The 18,355-nt window shown below is 41.3% G+C and overlaps 1 protein-coding gene across 1 annotated transcript in view; it reads left to right on the top strand.

The window, feature by feature from the left end:
* Positions 1–16,506, top strand: part of elfn1a (extracellular leucine-rich repeat and fibronectin type III domain containing 1a) — a 116,498-nt gene extending 99,992 nt beyond the window's left edge. The window contains exon 3 of the mRNA XM_077527503.1: positions 13,238–16,506. Within this exon, the coding sequence (XP_077383629.1) occupies positions 13,520–15,886 (2,367 nt within the window). The 5' untranslated portion in view covers positions 13,238–13,519 and the 3' untranslated portion in view covers positions 15,887–16,506. The remainder of the gene's footprint in view (positions 1–13,237) is intronic.
* Positions 16,507–18,355: the final 1,849 nt, after the last annotated feature.

Raw genomic sequence — 18,355 nt, 5'->3', positions numbered from 1 at the left:
TCACAACGCTGTGTTTGCGGAAGTAAATACGTATGGTCCAGCGTGTCAGGGCCACGGACTTTTGTAAGTCTATCGTTGGGGCTCATATTTTTACCATCTCATATCTACAGAGGAGTGATGGAGGAGGTAGAAATGGAGGTGGAAATAATATTTTGTGAGAATGAGGCGAGCCTATTCGAGCTTCTCATCTCATGCAGACCTCTCCTAAATAGGAGCATAATAAATGAGCCGTCTGCGTGGCTAAATTGCTTATATCACCACAAATGTCAGCTTTATGCTTCATGTTTTAAGTGGGATTAAATTAAAGTCAAATATAAAGTGACAACTGTTACTCAAAACAACATTGACGATTCACGTACATCTCCCGAATAATGCTAACGCTGGTAATTTTGCTGTGTGGCGTTCCCACATTGGTAAAGTCCACATTGTCAGAGGAAGTGGACTCGTGCAAACAGTTTTCATGGAAACAAAATGCCGGTTTTGATTTATTCTGGAAGTTGTGAGTATAATTCAGGCAAAGGCTCATTGGGGTGCAGGAATAAGAACTAGAATAGCATGATTAACGAAACTCGACGAGAAAATTTTTTTTCTTTCAGACGTGGGTATCAAACTGGTAGCCTTTCACATTAATAAAGCAGTTGATATCAGTTTCAAAAAGGTTGGTGAGCCTTGTTGTGGTCTTTTGTTTACAGCTACAAAAAAAAAAAAAAAAACACTTCACTGGCCTTTTGATTATCCGTAGCGTCGTGTTTTTTCGTGTTTACACTCCTGTAGTTACATGCATTTACTTTGCACAACAAAATGTGATTCACAACATGGTTTTGATGAAGAAAAGGTGCTGAATCATTCGACTGTGACACAGGTGGCATGATGACTATTACTATTCCAATGCATCTCCATTTCTCATCTCCTCCTCAGGGTCAGAGGAGGAGCAGGATCGTGTGATAAATCCAGTGGCGGAAGCTCCTACTGGCTCCAATTTAAGTGCAACTACGTGGAACAAAATCAATTGACTTCAATGAGACAGCCTCAGAGAAAAAGTGCTAAGCTAAAAGTTAAAAGGTTCAACTTAATAACATGTATTTGCTCAACTTTAACAAGTGTAAGGCCCGAGCAAACAGCCATTCTGTTGTTCAAGGCCTCACTCCTCCTGTGATAAATGCGGCGGTTTAATATGCGTTGATTTAACCGGAGCACGCACGCCCTCTGTGTCACCCCCCCGCCAAAAGCAATTCGGGACCTCGATGAGCACAATGTTTCCTTCCCCGAGAGCCATAGTTCCATTTCAACTCAATTGATTGGCCACTTCTGCTTTCCCATTCTTCGCTTTCTTCCCCCCACCTCTCTTCGGCTGTCTCTTCTACCCAGCGAGAGGTGGCTGCATTTTCAATGACATCAAATAAAGGGGGCAGTCATTGGTATGGATGAGAAGGGTCCGCAGAGATTGAGGCACCTACGCCTCCACAAAGCACAAGATAAGAAACACAGGCGCAACAAGACTGGGATGGGCTTCAAACTATATTTAAAAAAAAAGAGAGAACGAAGCAGATGCTTTGATATCAGCCTCTGTAGACACTTGCAGATAGAAGCGAACAATTTGAATTGACTATGCACGTCCATGTTGTTTGGACGGCCACAAACAACATCGCGCAAACGGAGGCGAGCTGCCGCTGCAGAGGCACTCGGTGTGCATGCAATATCCTGTCATTAGTGCGGGGAGACGCGGTAGATTTCTGATGTGTTTGGCTGCTTGTTTCATTTTGGAGCTCGGCTTCTTGGCAAGGGGGGGCGGGGGATCGTTGCCAGACAGCAGCACAAGGGAACACTGGAGGTGACTCATAGATTCCCTATAAAGCTTCCAACTGTCAAACTGACACTTTTACAACACTGGTGCCACCCACCCGCCGTACGAGTGGCCCTATTTGACCGCCGTCCGTTCGCAACGTGGCTGCTAAATACGACAGATGCTTTTAAATAATGCAAATTCACACTGCTGTTCAAGCCTTCTTGGAATCCGTTTATTGTTATTCAAAGGGCTTAAATTTCATCAGTTTTGGCAAGCGCGGGTATCATGGTGAAAACGTAAGTATTTTAGGTGAGTTCAAAACAAGCCCCAAAAACTCAGCAGTGGCCCTTGGAGAGAGTTAGGGGGAAAAAAATTACTTATCAACACAGAATGTGGTGGACATGTCTATTGTCATGACTGGGTCATGCCAGGGTTAAGTTTGGGTCATGCAAGGGTTATGTTTGGGTCATGACCGTGAGGTCAAGTGTCTGTTTTGAACTGATGTAACCATCATCTGGTTTCTACTGGAAAAACGCTGTGTTGTCAGGAGCTATGTGATGTCAAGAATCTTTAATCTCTTTAACTCATTCACTCCCAGCCATTTTCACAGAAACGATCCCGTTCGCTGTTTTACTGGATTTTGACTGATTTTGCAAGGCCCACAGAATATTGTGTTCAATTGCTATAATAGCATGGAACCTATCAAAAGAAATATTAAAGTCTCTTCTTTCATCAAGAAAAAAAATGTTTCTGTTTCCGTTTTGCAGCAATTAGCATTAGAAGAGAGCTAAGTCTCATCAGTTTTCACAAATCTATTTAAAATTCTAAGTAATTTAGCTTTTTTTTTCTCAATGGCCCTGGTTGATCTCCTTTGCTCTGCTGCCACCTGCTGGCCCTTTGTGTAATAACTACCATTTCTGCAACCGTTCTTTGCAGTTGAGAGGCTGCATCAAAGCCTTCTGTATGCTGTAGCATAAAAAATAAATTAAAAAAAACGTACAAATATGTCTTTGGGACACTTACAACATTAAAAAAAAAAACTTATTTACACGTTATTGGGAGCAAATGAGTTAATTGATCAACAGCCAATCAGATAATTCCATGTCAGCCCTATTACCCACAGGTCTAGCCACAGCCAATCCGATCAATTCACTGTCTATTTAAGCCAAACCGAGAAGTGAGTGTTGGTCGGATTATTACCTCGGTTGCTCTGTGCATCTCGACAGCCCAAGGGTGCTTGCCGTCTTGTGATTCTCGATGCACTCTCATTGATTCTCATCTAGTCAAGTTTGTTCTACGCCTATCGGTGTTATGTGAATAAATAGTTAAAATCTTATTTGTGTCTGCGTTTTGGGATCCAACCTCAGAACGTAACATCTATCATAACAGGACACACACAAAAAAAAGTCTCAGGGATCCATACCTGAAACTGAACAGGAAACAAATGGTTTTGGATTGAATCACTAAAGTTTCACTCAGTTGTGACACCTGGAAAGTGAGAAAAAAAATTAAGCCCCAAACCCTAGTTTTACAGATCACAACAACATTGTCTGGATACTTTGACATAGTCACATTGGCCTGGGATCCAACCCACGCTCTCAGCGTTGCGAGACAACCACTCTACCACTGTTCACACCGCCCCAGCAACAAGTGGATGTTGAAATATTGAAATGTTGACAGCGTGCTGGAAAATTTGAACGTTTCTCCTTCACCAAAAATGAGGGTGTGGTCATAACACTCAACGTAGTGCTATTCAGGTTACACCCAACATCTACCCGAACATTAAGAGAAATTTACTCTGACAGTGTAACTTTTTAGCCTAACATTGTTAACACTGCTTACAGCATATTTGATTGAACACTGTAAATCTAATAACAGGACATACAAACAACAAGTCTCAAGGAAGGATCCATATCTGATATTGATTAGGAAGTAAACCATTTTTGTTTGAATCACCCATTTATCATCAGTAGTGTCCCCTGGAAGGTTATGATCCATCAATTGTTTATTATTTTCTTTATGGACAAGCAACTGTAACTGTGTTCTTTTGATGATGTTGAATATATGTGGAGAAAAAAAAACATCTTAACTATCAAAATGGGCAAAAAATGGGAAAAAGACAATTTTGAGTATAGCTAAACCAAAATGTAAGTGATCCAAATTAAATTATGACTTGTGTCCTCCTCTTCTTTTGATTGACAGTATCAGTCAAAACTAAATAATAAACAATAAATTTCAAATATGTATTGGATCTCATTAGTACCACATCTTGTATCCAGTGTGTGCTGACCTTTCTAGCTGTGAAGTTTTTTCACGCTGTGATGTTTTGTAGACCTTTCACCCCCTCTCACATAAAAGAGCCAACTGGGCCTTGTGCAGTTCCAACAGAAAAGTACAAGTCGGCATTTGAATGGTTCTTCAAAGGCAAGGATTCAATAGGTTATCCACACAAGTGGAAAAGGGAAAAGAAAAGCCTTCATTACCCAGCGCATAAAGCCTGAATGGGGGAGAGTGAGCCTTTGGAATGGCTGCGTGCTTCTGATAGGGGAATGCGCTCACTTTTGATGCCTCGGGTGTTCTGGCCGGCTGCACTGGACCGTACAGATTGCCGCCATTATGGAAAGTGGGTCTTTGGTGGCAAATAAGCCCTCACAAGACTACAAACACCGCCGGCTATGCACAAGACTCATTTGAACATCGGACACTACAATCATGTCAACATGTGCATGACACTAAGGCACTTCCATTAGTCTTATTGGGTTTTGTTGAGCATTTTTAAGCTACAGGCTTTGGCACTCGTACAAATGGGTTCTTTATAAGAAAAAAGCAGGAGATTTATTTTATCCAAAGTGCATCTCTGGAGAAAAACTATTCCGTCAGTGCACCGAGGTCTGTAGTTCCGGACAACCAGAAGAAAATCTTCTCAGATTTTGTATATACAAATACATTTAATTCATGTAAGTATGTCTTTAGACGATGAAAACCCCGAAAATGTACATTACCACCACAAACAAAATTGTATTTTACCATTGTAGTTTACCAGCTCGGTTTTGAGGACTGTCAGGGTATTCATGAAACAGCTGTGTCTGATATTTTGTTGACCCTCTTGTGCAGCTAAATAAGGTAGCCAGATCCAACCATGTAAAAATCCATCCATCCGTCCATCTGTCTATACATCCGTCCATCCAACCATCCATCAGATCCATTCATCCAACCATCTGTCTATCCATTAGTCCATCCATCCAACCATCCATCCATCCTTTTTTCCATACATCCGTCTATCATCCAACGTCCATCCAACCATCTGTCCGTCCATCCATCCAACCATCATCAGATCCATTTATCCAACATCTGTCACGTCCTCCATCCATCTGTCCGTCCGTCCGTCCATCCATCCATCCAACCTTCTGTCCATACATCCATCTATCATCCAACCATCCATCCAACCATCTGTCCGTCCATCCATCCAACCATCATCAGATCCATTTATCCAACATCTGTCACGTCCTCCATCCATCTGTCCGTCCGTCCGTCCATCCATCCATCCAACCTTCTGTCCATACATCCATCTATCATCCAACCATCCATGCAATCATCTGTCCATCTGTCTGTCCATCCATCCATCCATCTGCCCATTTCTAAATGGTACATGCTCCACCAATGCCCAGATGAGTACAAAAAGCCTGACTTTTTAACTATGACTGTCCTATCAGCTGGTATCTTCCCTTCACTGTGGAGTGTTTGGGGAAAACACCCCACAGTTTCTTGGGGTTGAGGAAGGGTGGAGTGGTGGAGCGTGATGTAAGCATGACATCACATATATCCGTGGACATTTAGTGTTAGCTAGCATACAACACAATTGGTATGCACTAAAAAAAAAAAAAAAAAAAAACGAAAAAAAAAACAAGAGACCACCTTTAAGCACAGCTCAAACACCAGCTCAGACTCCAACAAAACTACGCATATTCGCTCGTGTGTGCACCATGCACAAGCTACGTCAAGCTTGATACACAGGCTGCAGTTACACTTCAGGTCAGAGGTGGCTGTCACAAGTAAAAAGGTCACAAACTCCACAAAGCACCTTTAAGACAATGGTGAATATGCTTTCATAATGGGAATCTGCAATTGGCTGGCAACCAGTTCAGGGTGCCCGGCCGCGACCCTTGTGAGGAGTAAGCGGTTAAGAAAATGGATGGATGGATGGATGGATGGATGGATGGATGGATGGATGGACGGACGGACGGACAGTTCAGGGTGTGCCCAAAGCCAGCTGGAATAGGCTCCAGCACCCTTGTGAGGAGTAAGCGGTTTAGAAAATGGATGGATGGATGAATTAAACACAAACTATTAAGAGTGATTGACTGGAGACCAGTTGAGGGTGTACCCGGCTTCTCGCCCAAAGTCACCTGAAAACAGCTCCAACTCTACCTCCAACCCTATAGGAGGATCCTTTGTTAACATTTTTTAGCGCATGCGCGGATGGCTGTGTGGCAGAAAACATGGCGGACTGTATCGAAACACCATACACGAAGAAAGTTGGCGGGCGAATCGCTGTTATTTAAGCACGTTAACGGCCGAAGGGTGGAGGAGGTTTACGGAGATGTATTGGCGACAATTTGAAACTATTGAAAGCCCACATGAGACGTGGGATTATGACAAAATTTGGTCCGACTCACCTGTTTCCTGGTCACACATCTGCTTTGGGGACAAATTGCTCTTTAATACAAAGCCCTGTGCAAAACTGGGTAACTATTCTTCATTGAAGTGTACATCCGTGCGTGCTATCAGTCGCGCCGGGATTGACGTCATGCAACCGACAAATTCGCCCTTCGGAGGACCCAGCCTTGAGAATTTGGACACAGGCAGACTATCGCATTACAGTTAAGTTTGTGGAACGTCACTCCAAACCAACCCCTCAAAACAGTCAACAATGAATAGTTCCATGGGGGAATTATGTCAACAGGCACCGCAGCTTATTTTTGCTTTATTTTGGGAAATGCAGTGACTTTAGTACAGTGAGACTTGTCCTGTGTGTGAGAATTTCAATGGCATCTCGTCTAGTTTTAACAACTGAATATCAGAGCTGACAAAATTCTTCTTTTCAAATCCAGTCTTGGAGAAACATGCAGCCATTCTACGTAGCATACTAGCATTGTAGCACCTTTAATGGAGCTGTCAGGATGGAACTTACTAGATGCTGCGTATACACAAGGAGTGAGATCGGCAGGTATCAAAACAGATGCAGAATGCATTATTTATTCTGAGAAGATGAACATGTGGACACTTAAGTATAAAACTAGCACTTCCCCCCTCCCCCACTTCTCATTTATAGAAATCCATAACACAATTATGATCCTTTTGATCCTCTGTTCGTAACGCTGGACGGCTTTGTCATTAGCCTTCACGTTTAGCGATCCAGGATAGCCCATTTCAAGACGAGGAACAAGTCAAGGTTGCTGTCGATCGTGCTTGGGAACATCTGAATAAGACCGCAAAACAATATGACTCAGCGGATTTCATAATGCACAAACTCGATTATTATTATTAGTTAATCCTATCCAAATAACAAATATATAGTCACAAGTACTTACCGGCAATAAAATGAGCGTTGGAAACCCGTCAGCATCAGACGGAATCTGGGCTTTGAGCATGGAGTTATAACCTGTCCTCCCTGCTTGCAGCCATTTCTTTCCCTTTTTCGCGGTCCCTTTTGGTGCGAATGCGGGAAAAAAAAAAAAAAACTTTTTTTCTTTTTTTTTTTTATCAGGGCCCCGACGGGCCATACAATTTATGGCACAAGATTTAACCATCTGCTTCTCTTAATCCTCCTCCAAATGTGCGAAAGCATCGAACTCCATGCAAAACACGTTGCTTCTTGCCACTCATTTCCCATGATGCAACGCGCGAAACATAAACAATACGTCACACAGGATCCTCCTATTAAGAACAAGCACTATATAACATATACAGTAATAATAATGCACCAGATTTATATCGCACTTTTTTTGGACACTCAAAGACGCTTCAGAGTGGATACATTATTCACACACTCACACATTCACAATCTGCTGGCAACAACATACGAAGCCACAGCTGCCCTGGGGCAGACTAACGAAAGCGTGGCTACCAGTTTGCACCTTCCGACCACCACCAAACATTTTCACCATTCATATAACCAGTGTGAGTGTCACTGGAGGCAATATGTGTGAAGTTTATTGCCCAAGGACACAACAATACAGCCAACTTTCTGGTTACTGGACGACGAGCTCTCTCCCTGAGCCACGGCTGCCATAGTACTGTATATACAATAGATACAAGTTATGAAGTGTGTCGTACAAATCAAATGCAATTGTTACAGTTAACAACAAGCATTACAACTCGTGTGTGGGGGTGTGTGTGTGCGTGCGTGCTTACACGTCAGAACAAAAATAAAAGAGAATACAGTTACCAAAATGTGGAGTAGTCAAAATTGAAGTTGCTTACAAAATTTGCAAAAGACAAAATAATTTGGGAGTTGGATTAAAGAAACAATTAGTTTTTCAAAATTGTTAATATGTTTTGCTTTGAGTTCTGAATAAAAAGTTTAGGCTACGAATGAATTAAAAAAAAAAAAAAAAAAAAAGTTTACACAAGAACGAAACGAAACAGACCAGTTGCTCTAATGATGAAGTTGAGCATAACTGACGCATGGTTTCAAATAGACAAGCATTGACTCAGGAGCAGAGTCAACCGAGCAAAAAACCACAATGCATTCTAATGCCGATGTCAGACTACACGAAAACAGCCCAATTTTAGCCCGACCAACATGTCGCGGACAAACGGGGCATGTCATAAAGGATTTTGGGTTGTCCTGACGTAGCGTCGCCCGTGTAGTGTGACACATTCAACGACTGGTCGCCTGTTGTCCGGGACGGTTCACGACCATCACGACGAAGGTCTATTTTTGCTCGTCTTGACGCATAATGTGACATACCTACGTCGTCGTCCGTTTGGTTCCACAGCATTGACCAATAGCGAGAGGGAGCGAAACGTCAATCACACACTGAACAGCACTTTATAGCTCTTTTTATTAGCATTTTTATTTTATTTTATTAGCATTTGTTTATTTATTCGTTTATGTATTTATTTATTTATCCCCTGGATATTTCATGGGATGGGGCCAGACAGGTGCATCTCCAGGGGGGGGGAAGCAGCTGCATGGAGCGCGCACGCATCCGTGCAACCCGTCAGGCAACAGCGACATGAATAGAGGACCAAAATATACTGTGACTGTTGTTCTAATAATTTCAAAAATTTGGGCATATGAGATGGGCACATATTTAGTGAGGATCGATCACATTTTCATATAGTCCGGCCAGGCCTTGCCACCTTAACTGTCACTCGCTCTCACTTGAAAGTTTTTTTTCCCCCTCGGTGTGAGTGGCCTACTGTCCAATGCACCGAACTAAAACAAGTCAAATATGAATAAATGAAGCAGTAAAAAATACTCAATATAATATTTCAGTGTTTGATAAAATAATAAAACAAGATGTTATCCCGCAAATTAATTAACAAAATCAGCTATAATTACCCCGGCGCATATAGGCCTATAAATAAATTAAAATACTGTACAGTGTTGGCTACTAAATTATATTTTAAACACTATTACTGAGCAGGGAGCGCAAGCAATGCGCTTACATCACACTTGCCCCATGCGTGCTCCATTCACGCAAACACTCCGTGTCCTTGCCTCTTTTATTTATTTATTTATTATTATTTTTTTGTCACACCTCCCCGACAAACAGTGGCCGACGCGTCTCTCTTGGCAAGACAACACGCGATGATCGGCAGGTGTCTTGTCGCGTTCAGACGTGTAGTGTGACTACGACACAGTGCGAATTTGTCGGGTAATGTGACAGCGCAACTGTCGTGTAAGACAAAAAAATCGCGTAGTCTGACATTGGCATAAAGTAGACATCTGAGCTCCAACGTAAAGCATTTACACACGAAAAAATATCTTGTCGGACCGGTGCCATGCTGCCAGTGTTACGAGGCCGGCCCAAGCGTCGCCTCCGCCCATTCGCTCTCTATTTGCGCGAAAGGTCGCAGACTCGGCATTAATAACAAAACGCCGCTCCCCTGTCAGAGATGTTTTGCCTTTGCAGATATTCTACAGAGATGTATTTTTCATACTCATTTCATGGAACATTTGATTTGAACCCTGTGTCTCCCCTCAGGGGTTTTGCGAGTGTTCTTTTTCTCGTCAGTTCTCCTCCACTGCAGCTCTTTTGTCATCCTGAAGGTGCTTTCAAATGGCAGCCTTTGGCATTGTTGTCCTCCAATAACCACACTTCTCCCTTTTTACTTCCGTCTGCGCTCATGCGGTTGACCGCCACAGTTTTTTTGCACATCTCAATGCCGAATATTTACAAAACACTGAAGTGCACTTTACCCTGCTCTAAAACACAATTTCTTTTGTGCACCGTCGATGTTTAGAATACAAAGCAAAAGCCTTGAGCAAGAGCAGGACTGTATGAAAATTCTAGTATCAGATGAACTTTCTCAGAAATATATAGCCACTAAAGCTCGACAGATGACAACTTTGACATAAAATGCCAGTTTGGAGACAGCAGAGGGACATAACAAATAGCGACTGAGAGCCGCCTGCCACTTTTCACATAATCGGAGCTTTTCACATTTTTACATTTGGTCTCTTTGGATCCAGAGGAAATTGTTACCTGACTTAAGCTATTAAATTTGAAAATAAACATTCCAGAGATAAGCATGCTGATGTATTGACTGAAAATGTTTGCCACTACTTTGCGGCTACTATTAGTCAGTAGTTGGTTATCAAATCTAGAGTCAGTGTGTTCATCTTTTTTTTTTTTTTAAACATAAAAATTTGGCAGAGTTGTTGACAACACTCTTCGCTGTTATGTGTCAAATTTAGAAGACATTTATTTCAACTTTCCATCTTCTATGGGAAAATCGCTTTGGGGTTGGTTGCTACTATTTAAAAAAAACTGAACAAATTTAATAATTTTGTAGTGATGTTCTAAAAATCAGCAATGTACAAAGTATATGCCTAATCATGTATCGTAAAGTTGACTGTAGATGAGAATTCATAAGTGAAGCTGGAGATGAAGGATCCCTGTTTACAGTAGTACATTTATCAAAAAAGAAATTGATTTAACGTATAATCTCTCCCTCACGGCCAATTCCAATCTGTGTTAAACACACGGCTAAGCTTCAGATAATCATGCTAATGATCCAGTACATCGGCTTTGCGGAACAACATTTAATAGGCAATTCCACCAATGTGTTCTAACTATAATTCTACTGCACTGCTTCCTCATTTGGTTTGAAACATAATGCATTCACTTTAACCCAAATGCCAGAGCAATTCACCTGTGGTCATTCCAAATACAAATGTCAAACTCGTGGTTGTGTAAGATTACAATATACAGCCCGCTAAAGTCATTACAAGGCTTTCGTGAAATACATTTCTAGAAAAGTGGTGCCACTCTGTCCTGCTCAACATTCTGCTCAGACGCATTTGTGGCTGCAATTTATTGAAATAGTCGTCACTACGCAACATGAAAAAGGTCAAGTAACAGCAGGGATGGTGTTAAACTTTGCTGCCACGTTGACTCTCCTCAGATGGTGCCATTATCGCTGCTGTGTGGACGCGTGTCCTTTCAGAACCCGCACACCCCCTGTGTACACCCACGTGAATGTGCATCATCATCACCTTTGAATAGTTTCTCTCACCATAAAATAATTGATTTTACAAAGATAATTTTGACCAATGCTGTCCATCAGGGAGGTATTAATATCGCAATGTCTATTATACTGTGATAGATAGTGTCAACCCCTTGTTTAACCAAATAAGGCAACTAATGCCTATAGATGGCAACTATCCATCCATTTGGTTGCCAGCCAATTGCAGGACACATATTGACAAACAATCCAAACAGACAACTACTGTTTCTTGATAAGTTCCTTTTGATTAGTAGGCTAGTCAATGACTGAAGAAACTGAGAATAATTGTCTCCTAATTCGAAGTGGGCGGAAAAAGTGAAGATAAAGTAACACGAGAGCTTGGTTTATATCTTAAATTTCCATTCTTTTAATGAATACAAATGGAAAAACAAACATTTCTTTCCAAATACTGTAGATGGAAGAATCAGATAATCTTATTCCTGCATTCATGGTAGAACCTTAAAGAACCTCCTTGGAGTATGTTGATCCCAATAAAGTAGTGGCAGCTCAAGTAGTCTGCTGATGCAAAGCATGGGCAAATCAAAACGCAAATGAAGAAAATTATTAACACACAGAAAAACAGAAAAGAAAAATCTATATGATGCAATTCACTAGTCACTGCATACTCCTTATCCATTAACTTGTGTTGACACCTCTTTTAATGACTCGCATCAGTTGTCAGTCATGAATCATCATTGAAGGAAGCAATGTCAGTGCTACGTATAATAATCAACGATTGCTGGCTGTCAGCAGAGGCAAATTCTGTCTCAAGTAGTTTGCTGTCTAGTCCAAAATGACATCAGCTGTAGAACAGTGAGCAGCAATTCAAAAACTGGTCAGGCCAGCATTATTCCAGTAAAATGAAGAATCCAGAACATTTAGAGTTTGTCCCATCCTATTAAAAATTATATTTAAAAACATAGCAATTAATTTAATCAAAGAAATGTAGTCTATCCCTAGTGTCAGCACCTAGCACTGTTTAATTAAACTACATATTATAAACATGACCAAGTGTTCGTTTCAGTTCAGTCTGCAGAGGTTAAGATACAAAATTTGCCTGGTATTGGTAGCTGTTCATTGTTTATATGAACTATACTAGACCCTAAAACTCAATATTTATGCCCCTACTAACAATTTCATGGAAGACATTAATGGGCTGATAAAAGAAAAAAGGCTTTCGCAGCTTCAACATTGAAATCAAATGCCATGTGGAACATTTGATTTGAAGAGAACTAATCCACTGTAGCACTTATTTTGGTGATTTGGATTTGCAAAAGACGATCTAGCACAAGCCACCAATACCCGACTTGTACACAAGATCCTTTTCTCCGGGTTAAGCCTCTGCGCACAAATAAGTGCTTTATGCATTGAGCTTGTCAGATGGAAACCCTAAACACATTGATCCAGCGCGCCGTTGCACACCCCGCTATATAATTGATTTAATGCTGTGTCTAAACGCAGGCCGCCCTGCATCTGACAGTGTGCAGGTTAATGGCGAGACAACTGGGACTTTGCTTTTCCCCAAACTGTCAAGTGGTAATTGGTCGATAGTTTGTTTTAATAGTGTGCCACACACATGGTGTTAAGGAATAATTGGTGGCGTATTAACAAGCAAATCATACATGGATATCAGAGCACAAAGCTATAAATAGATGCATATTTGTCACCATGATTAAGATTAATTGACGTTACAACATCTGTGTGTTGCAGATTATCCCTCCATTATGAAGAAAGAGATGCAAAGGGGAAGAGTGTTGGAGAAACACTAAAATGAGACCTTTCAACAATGTTTGCTTCTGAGACAAAAAGCACAAACCAATCCAAGATGGTGAAATCCTCACAAGGACGCCGTCTGCAAATCTAAATGAATGAGACTCCATCCATGACGAGGCGACGGCTGAACGGACTCCCTCTGGTCCCGAAAACAAGATTGCGCCAGCTGAATTGAAATCATAGCAACATCGCCTTCTCTTTTTTTTGTGTTCCTTAGACATGACTCGAACGGAGGCACGGATGGCCAACATGGCGAGCAGCGCCCTGCTTTGGTCTGCAGCCATTGTTTATTTGACCTACGTCGGCCAAGTCAGCGGAGACTGCTGGTTAATCGAGGGCGAAAAGGGCTTTGTGTGGCTCGCGATCTGTAGCCAAAATCAACCACCTTACGAGGCCATCCCGCAGCACATTAACAGCACCATTGTGGACCTTCGTATGAATGAAAACAAGATTAAAAGTATTCAGTACTCTGCCCTCAGCCGCTTTGCCAACCTGACCTACCTGAACCTGACCAAGAATGAAATATCCTACATAGAGGACGGGGCCTTTTCCGCTCAATTTAACTTACAAGTTCTTCAAATGGGCTTCAACAAGTTACGCAACTTAACAGAGGGGATCCTCAGGGGTCTTGGAAAGCTGCAGTACCTCTACCTCCAGGCAAACTTGATTGAGACTGTGACACCCAATGCCTTTTGGGAATGCCTCAACCTCGAGAACATCGACTTGTCCATGAACCGCATCCAGCAATTGGACGGCTCCACGTTCACCGGTCTGACTAAGCTGACCACCTGTGAGCTGTACACGAATCCTTTCAACTGCTCCTGTGAACTGCTTGGTTTTGTCAAGTGGCTCTCGATTTTCCCCAACAGGACAAACGAGAGGATGGTCTGCGACTCCCCGAGTGGCGTGTCTGGTTACAGTCTTCTAAGTCAGAACCCAAACAATCCCACCTATCGAAATGCTCTTCACATGCTCACCACCGTGTGCACCGATGACTACATCACACCATTTTTTCCATTGCCATTGGAGCCCACAACACCCCCACCAGACTTCACCCTTTGTGGGCTAGATGACTGTCCGTCAGGGACAGAACCCGAGGACATAATCACCAACAACATCAGTACAACCAGCAATGAAGTGGAAGCAAATCCGCTGATGAAACTGAAGCAAGTGTCCAATACGGGCGCCACCATCACGGTTCAGATTCCTCATCCATACAAAAAGATGTACATCCTGGTTCTGTACAACAACAGCTTTTTTACAGATATCAAAACCCTAAAACAATTCAAGGAGGATGTTGATCTTAAACCCCTCAAACCTCACACAAACTACACATACTGTGTTGTTTCCATTCGGAACTCCCTGAGACACAACCACACATGTCTGACAATCACCACCGGACCCTGGAAGGGGAAGTCGAGGGACCCAAGCAACGCAACTGCCACTCATTACATCATGACCATTTTGGGCTGCCTCTTCAGCATGGTCATCTTTCTAGGGGTGATTTATTACTGCTTGCGACGGAAGCGTCAGCAAGACGAAAAGCACAAAAAGGCAGGGAGCCTGAAGAAAAACATAATGGAACTGAAATATGGACCAGAGCTGGAGGGTGGCACAATTTCTCGCATGTCCCAGAAACAGCTGCTGACTGGGGAGAGCATGGCCCGTATGCCCTACCTACCACCGGCAAGTGAAATGGATCAGTACAAATTTCAAGAAATAAGCGATACTCCAAAAATGATGAAAGGAAGTTACATGGAGGTGCGAAGTTTAGACCACCACGAACGCAGAGACTGTGACATGGGAATAGCAGGGAACAGCCAAGGCTCTGTGGCTGAGATTTCTACCATTGCAAAGGAGGTTGATAAAGTCAACCAGATTATCAACAACTGCATCGATGCTCTCAAGACCGACTCCACTTCTTATCCAGGGGTAAGATCTGGAGCCGTGTCCAATGCAGAGCCCCAGTTGGTGCTCATATCTGAGCAGCCACAGAATAAATCGGGCCTCCTGTCCCCTCCATACAAGGACAGCTACCACCATTCCCTGCAGAGACATCGGTCCTCGGACGCCTCGCCAAAAAGGCCCAGCACCGCCTCAGGAATGCGAAGCCCCCGGCCTTACCGTACCGAATCCAGATACATTGAGAAAACCTCCCCGACGGGGGACACCATCCTCACGGTGACACCCGCCGCTGCCATCCTGAGGGCCGAGGCCGAGAAGATCCGTCAGTACGGCGACCACCGCCACTCCTATCCCGACACTCAGATCGAGGAGCTGGAGGGACCCGACGGCATCAAGTCTCCCATGCTGGAGCCTCTCTCACACTCCCGCTCTAGAGACTTGGTTTATTCTCAGCTGCCAGCTCAGTACCACAACCTGAGCTATTCTTCCAGTCCAGAGTACTACTGCAAACCTTCACACAGCATCTGGGAGAGATTCAAACTCCACCGAAAGCGGCACAAAGATGACGAATACATGGCGGCGGGCCACGCACTCCGTAAGAAGGTCCAGTTTGCTAAGGATGAGGACCTGCATGATATTTTGGACTACTGGAAAGGTGTGTCAGCGCAGCATAAATCATAACCTCCTTAGATTTGTGTTTGTGTGATTTTAAATGGACCACATCTTCAAGAAATGACACAAGAACCTCATCAGACATTCGATCAATGGATTCTTTCATGCTCAAAATCACATATGTATCACGTTCTCTTTTGACTGTGAGGGGGAATTCGGTTTGTTTCATATTGTGTAAAGAATTCATGGAGTGGAAAAATTTGAATCTATTCATCAGAAAATATACTACTAAATAATATTATGTACGTTACAATGGATTATCGGTTTTTGGGTATCGCATGGCCAAGTCCTGTGAAAGTGGATTTGCTGTTGTGTAATATGAAACTACTCTATGAAACTATGTTTACTAAAACCTCAATATTTTGTTGACCTGGACTCTTTTTTTTTTTTAAATACAGCATATTATATTTAGTTTATATATGACATAACTATGTACAGATTTGATCATTTTTACTTACACGGTTTTGCTGGGACTTATTGAAAGAATCAGGTTTTAAAGTCATAGAGCTACAGTAAGTCTATGAGTAAGGATAAGCATGTCCCAGTTAATTACATTCAAACTGTTTTCATTTTTTTTCGTTTCTTTTGAGACTTTTACAAGTATATATATATATATATATATATATATATATATATATATATATATATATATATATATATATATATATATATATGATGTATATATATATATATATATATATATATATATATATATATATATATATATATATATATATATATGATGTATATATATATATATATATATATATATATATATATATATATATATATATATATATATATATATATATATATATATATATACATATACATATGTAAAACATAGTCGTATTTCATGTATGAAGGTCTCACTCATCAGGCATTTCTAATTTTATGACCAAAGTAGAAAAACTGTTTACAATATTCCTGCACGGTCTGGGAATGGTATGAGCATTTTTTTATATTTGCAATGAGTTGTTCCTGGAAAACATATTGAGGTAGGGGGGAATCCAATTGCAGCGTACGCTTTTGGAAGACTGAATGATCATATTTGAAGAGGAAGCGGAAGGACTGCGAAAGCATTTCCCTGCTATAGCGAGCCTGATGGATGAATGTAACATACAAAAACTCGGACGTGTCTATGGCAGCTTTTATGTATATTTTACAGAAAGTATTTATTCATGGCGATGAACAAATGTTTTGTTTTCCTTGCTTCCAGTGTACTATAATGACCTGGCGTGATAAATGCGGGGAAAGTAGGTTTGTTCCTCCGATGGGCCTTGTTGCTTGCTGAGAGAGTTTGTCTTCATTTGATTAAACTGCAAGGCTGTTATGTCTTTTAGTATATTGCGGACATTACTTACCGGATGGACGACGATCAACACGCTAGAGTTAACACTCGAGAATGTGAAGAAAAAAAAAGAGACTCCTCTGACTTACTGGCTGTGAATTTGTATATTATGAATTTTTGGCAGTAAATTTAAAGACTTGACGAGTCAAAAGGATGTTTACAGAGCAGATTCCACGCGGGCTCATGGGCAGGGGATTCGTTGCATATTTATGAATGAGCAATACATAAATGAATGTCAGCTTGGCGACACAATAGTTTAGTTCAGCTTCACATCACTCCTTGTCTACACAAAAAAAAAAATGTGGCTGATGTGCATCATTGCGATTTATATTCGCAAACAATTGGATCATTTTGGACAGTCTTTTTTTTTAAGTTGCTGTCTTTATAAATTAATTAAAATGAGTCTTATTCTGTGAGGATGTGAAATGTAACTTTTAAATCATGTATCATTTGTTTGTGAGAGTGCATATATTTTTAGAGAAAATCAATACTTTGGAATTAATGGCCAGCGAGATGAAAAAAAATTAACCTCTTACAAATGTTTGGATTAGTGCTACAATCAATGGTTCTGTTAACATATTGTCTTGTATGTTTGTTTGTGCTTTATCGACTCGTGTAAAATGAACCATCCATGAGCCCGACGTGGATGCGTTAAGTAAGCACTTTGTGACACGTTAGCCTGACTTAATATTTCAAACGCCTTAAGAATTTTTCAGATATCTTGTGTACAACTGTACATTTTCTTTGTTTAATTTACATCATTGATACTGTTTGATGATTGGACTTTTTTTTTTTTCCTTTTGTCTTTTTTAATTATTAAAAAAAGAGCATTTCAGTATACGAGAGCTACAGGAAATTTCTAGTTCATTTAGCTACTTAGCAATGTGTTTTTCTACTGCATATTGTAGCACTTGTGTATTATAAAGACTATAAAGTGGTGACAAAAACCTTTAGAAAGATCAACAGTTGTTCAAGTGCATCAAAAACAAACAAGAGCACAAATATGTGTTTGTTTTTTCTTTTTCTTTTTTTCCCCTTAATACTATGTAATCTGCTTTCAGACAAAGTACTGTGAAATAAATTGAAGGGTGCACAGTAAGGATCAGCATCATTATTTTTTAACTGAG

This window comes from Festucalex cinctus, chromosome 1 (assembly GCF_051991245.1).
Source record: "Festucalex cinctus isolate MCC-2025b chromosome 1, RoL_Fcin_1.0, whole genome shotgun sequence".
NCBI lineage: Eukaryota > Metazoa > Chordata > Actinopteri > Syngnathiformes > Syngnathidae > Festucalex > Festucalex cinctus.
The sequence above is the reverse complement of the archived record's forward strand: the minus strand, read 5'-3'. Positions and strand labels throughout refer to the sequence as shown.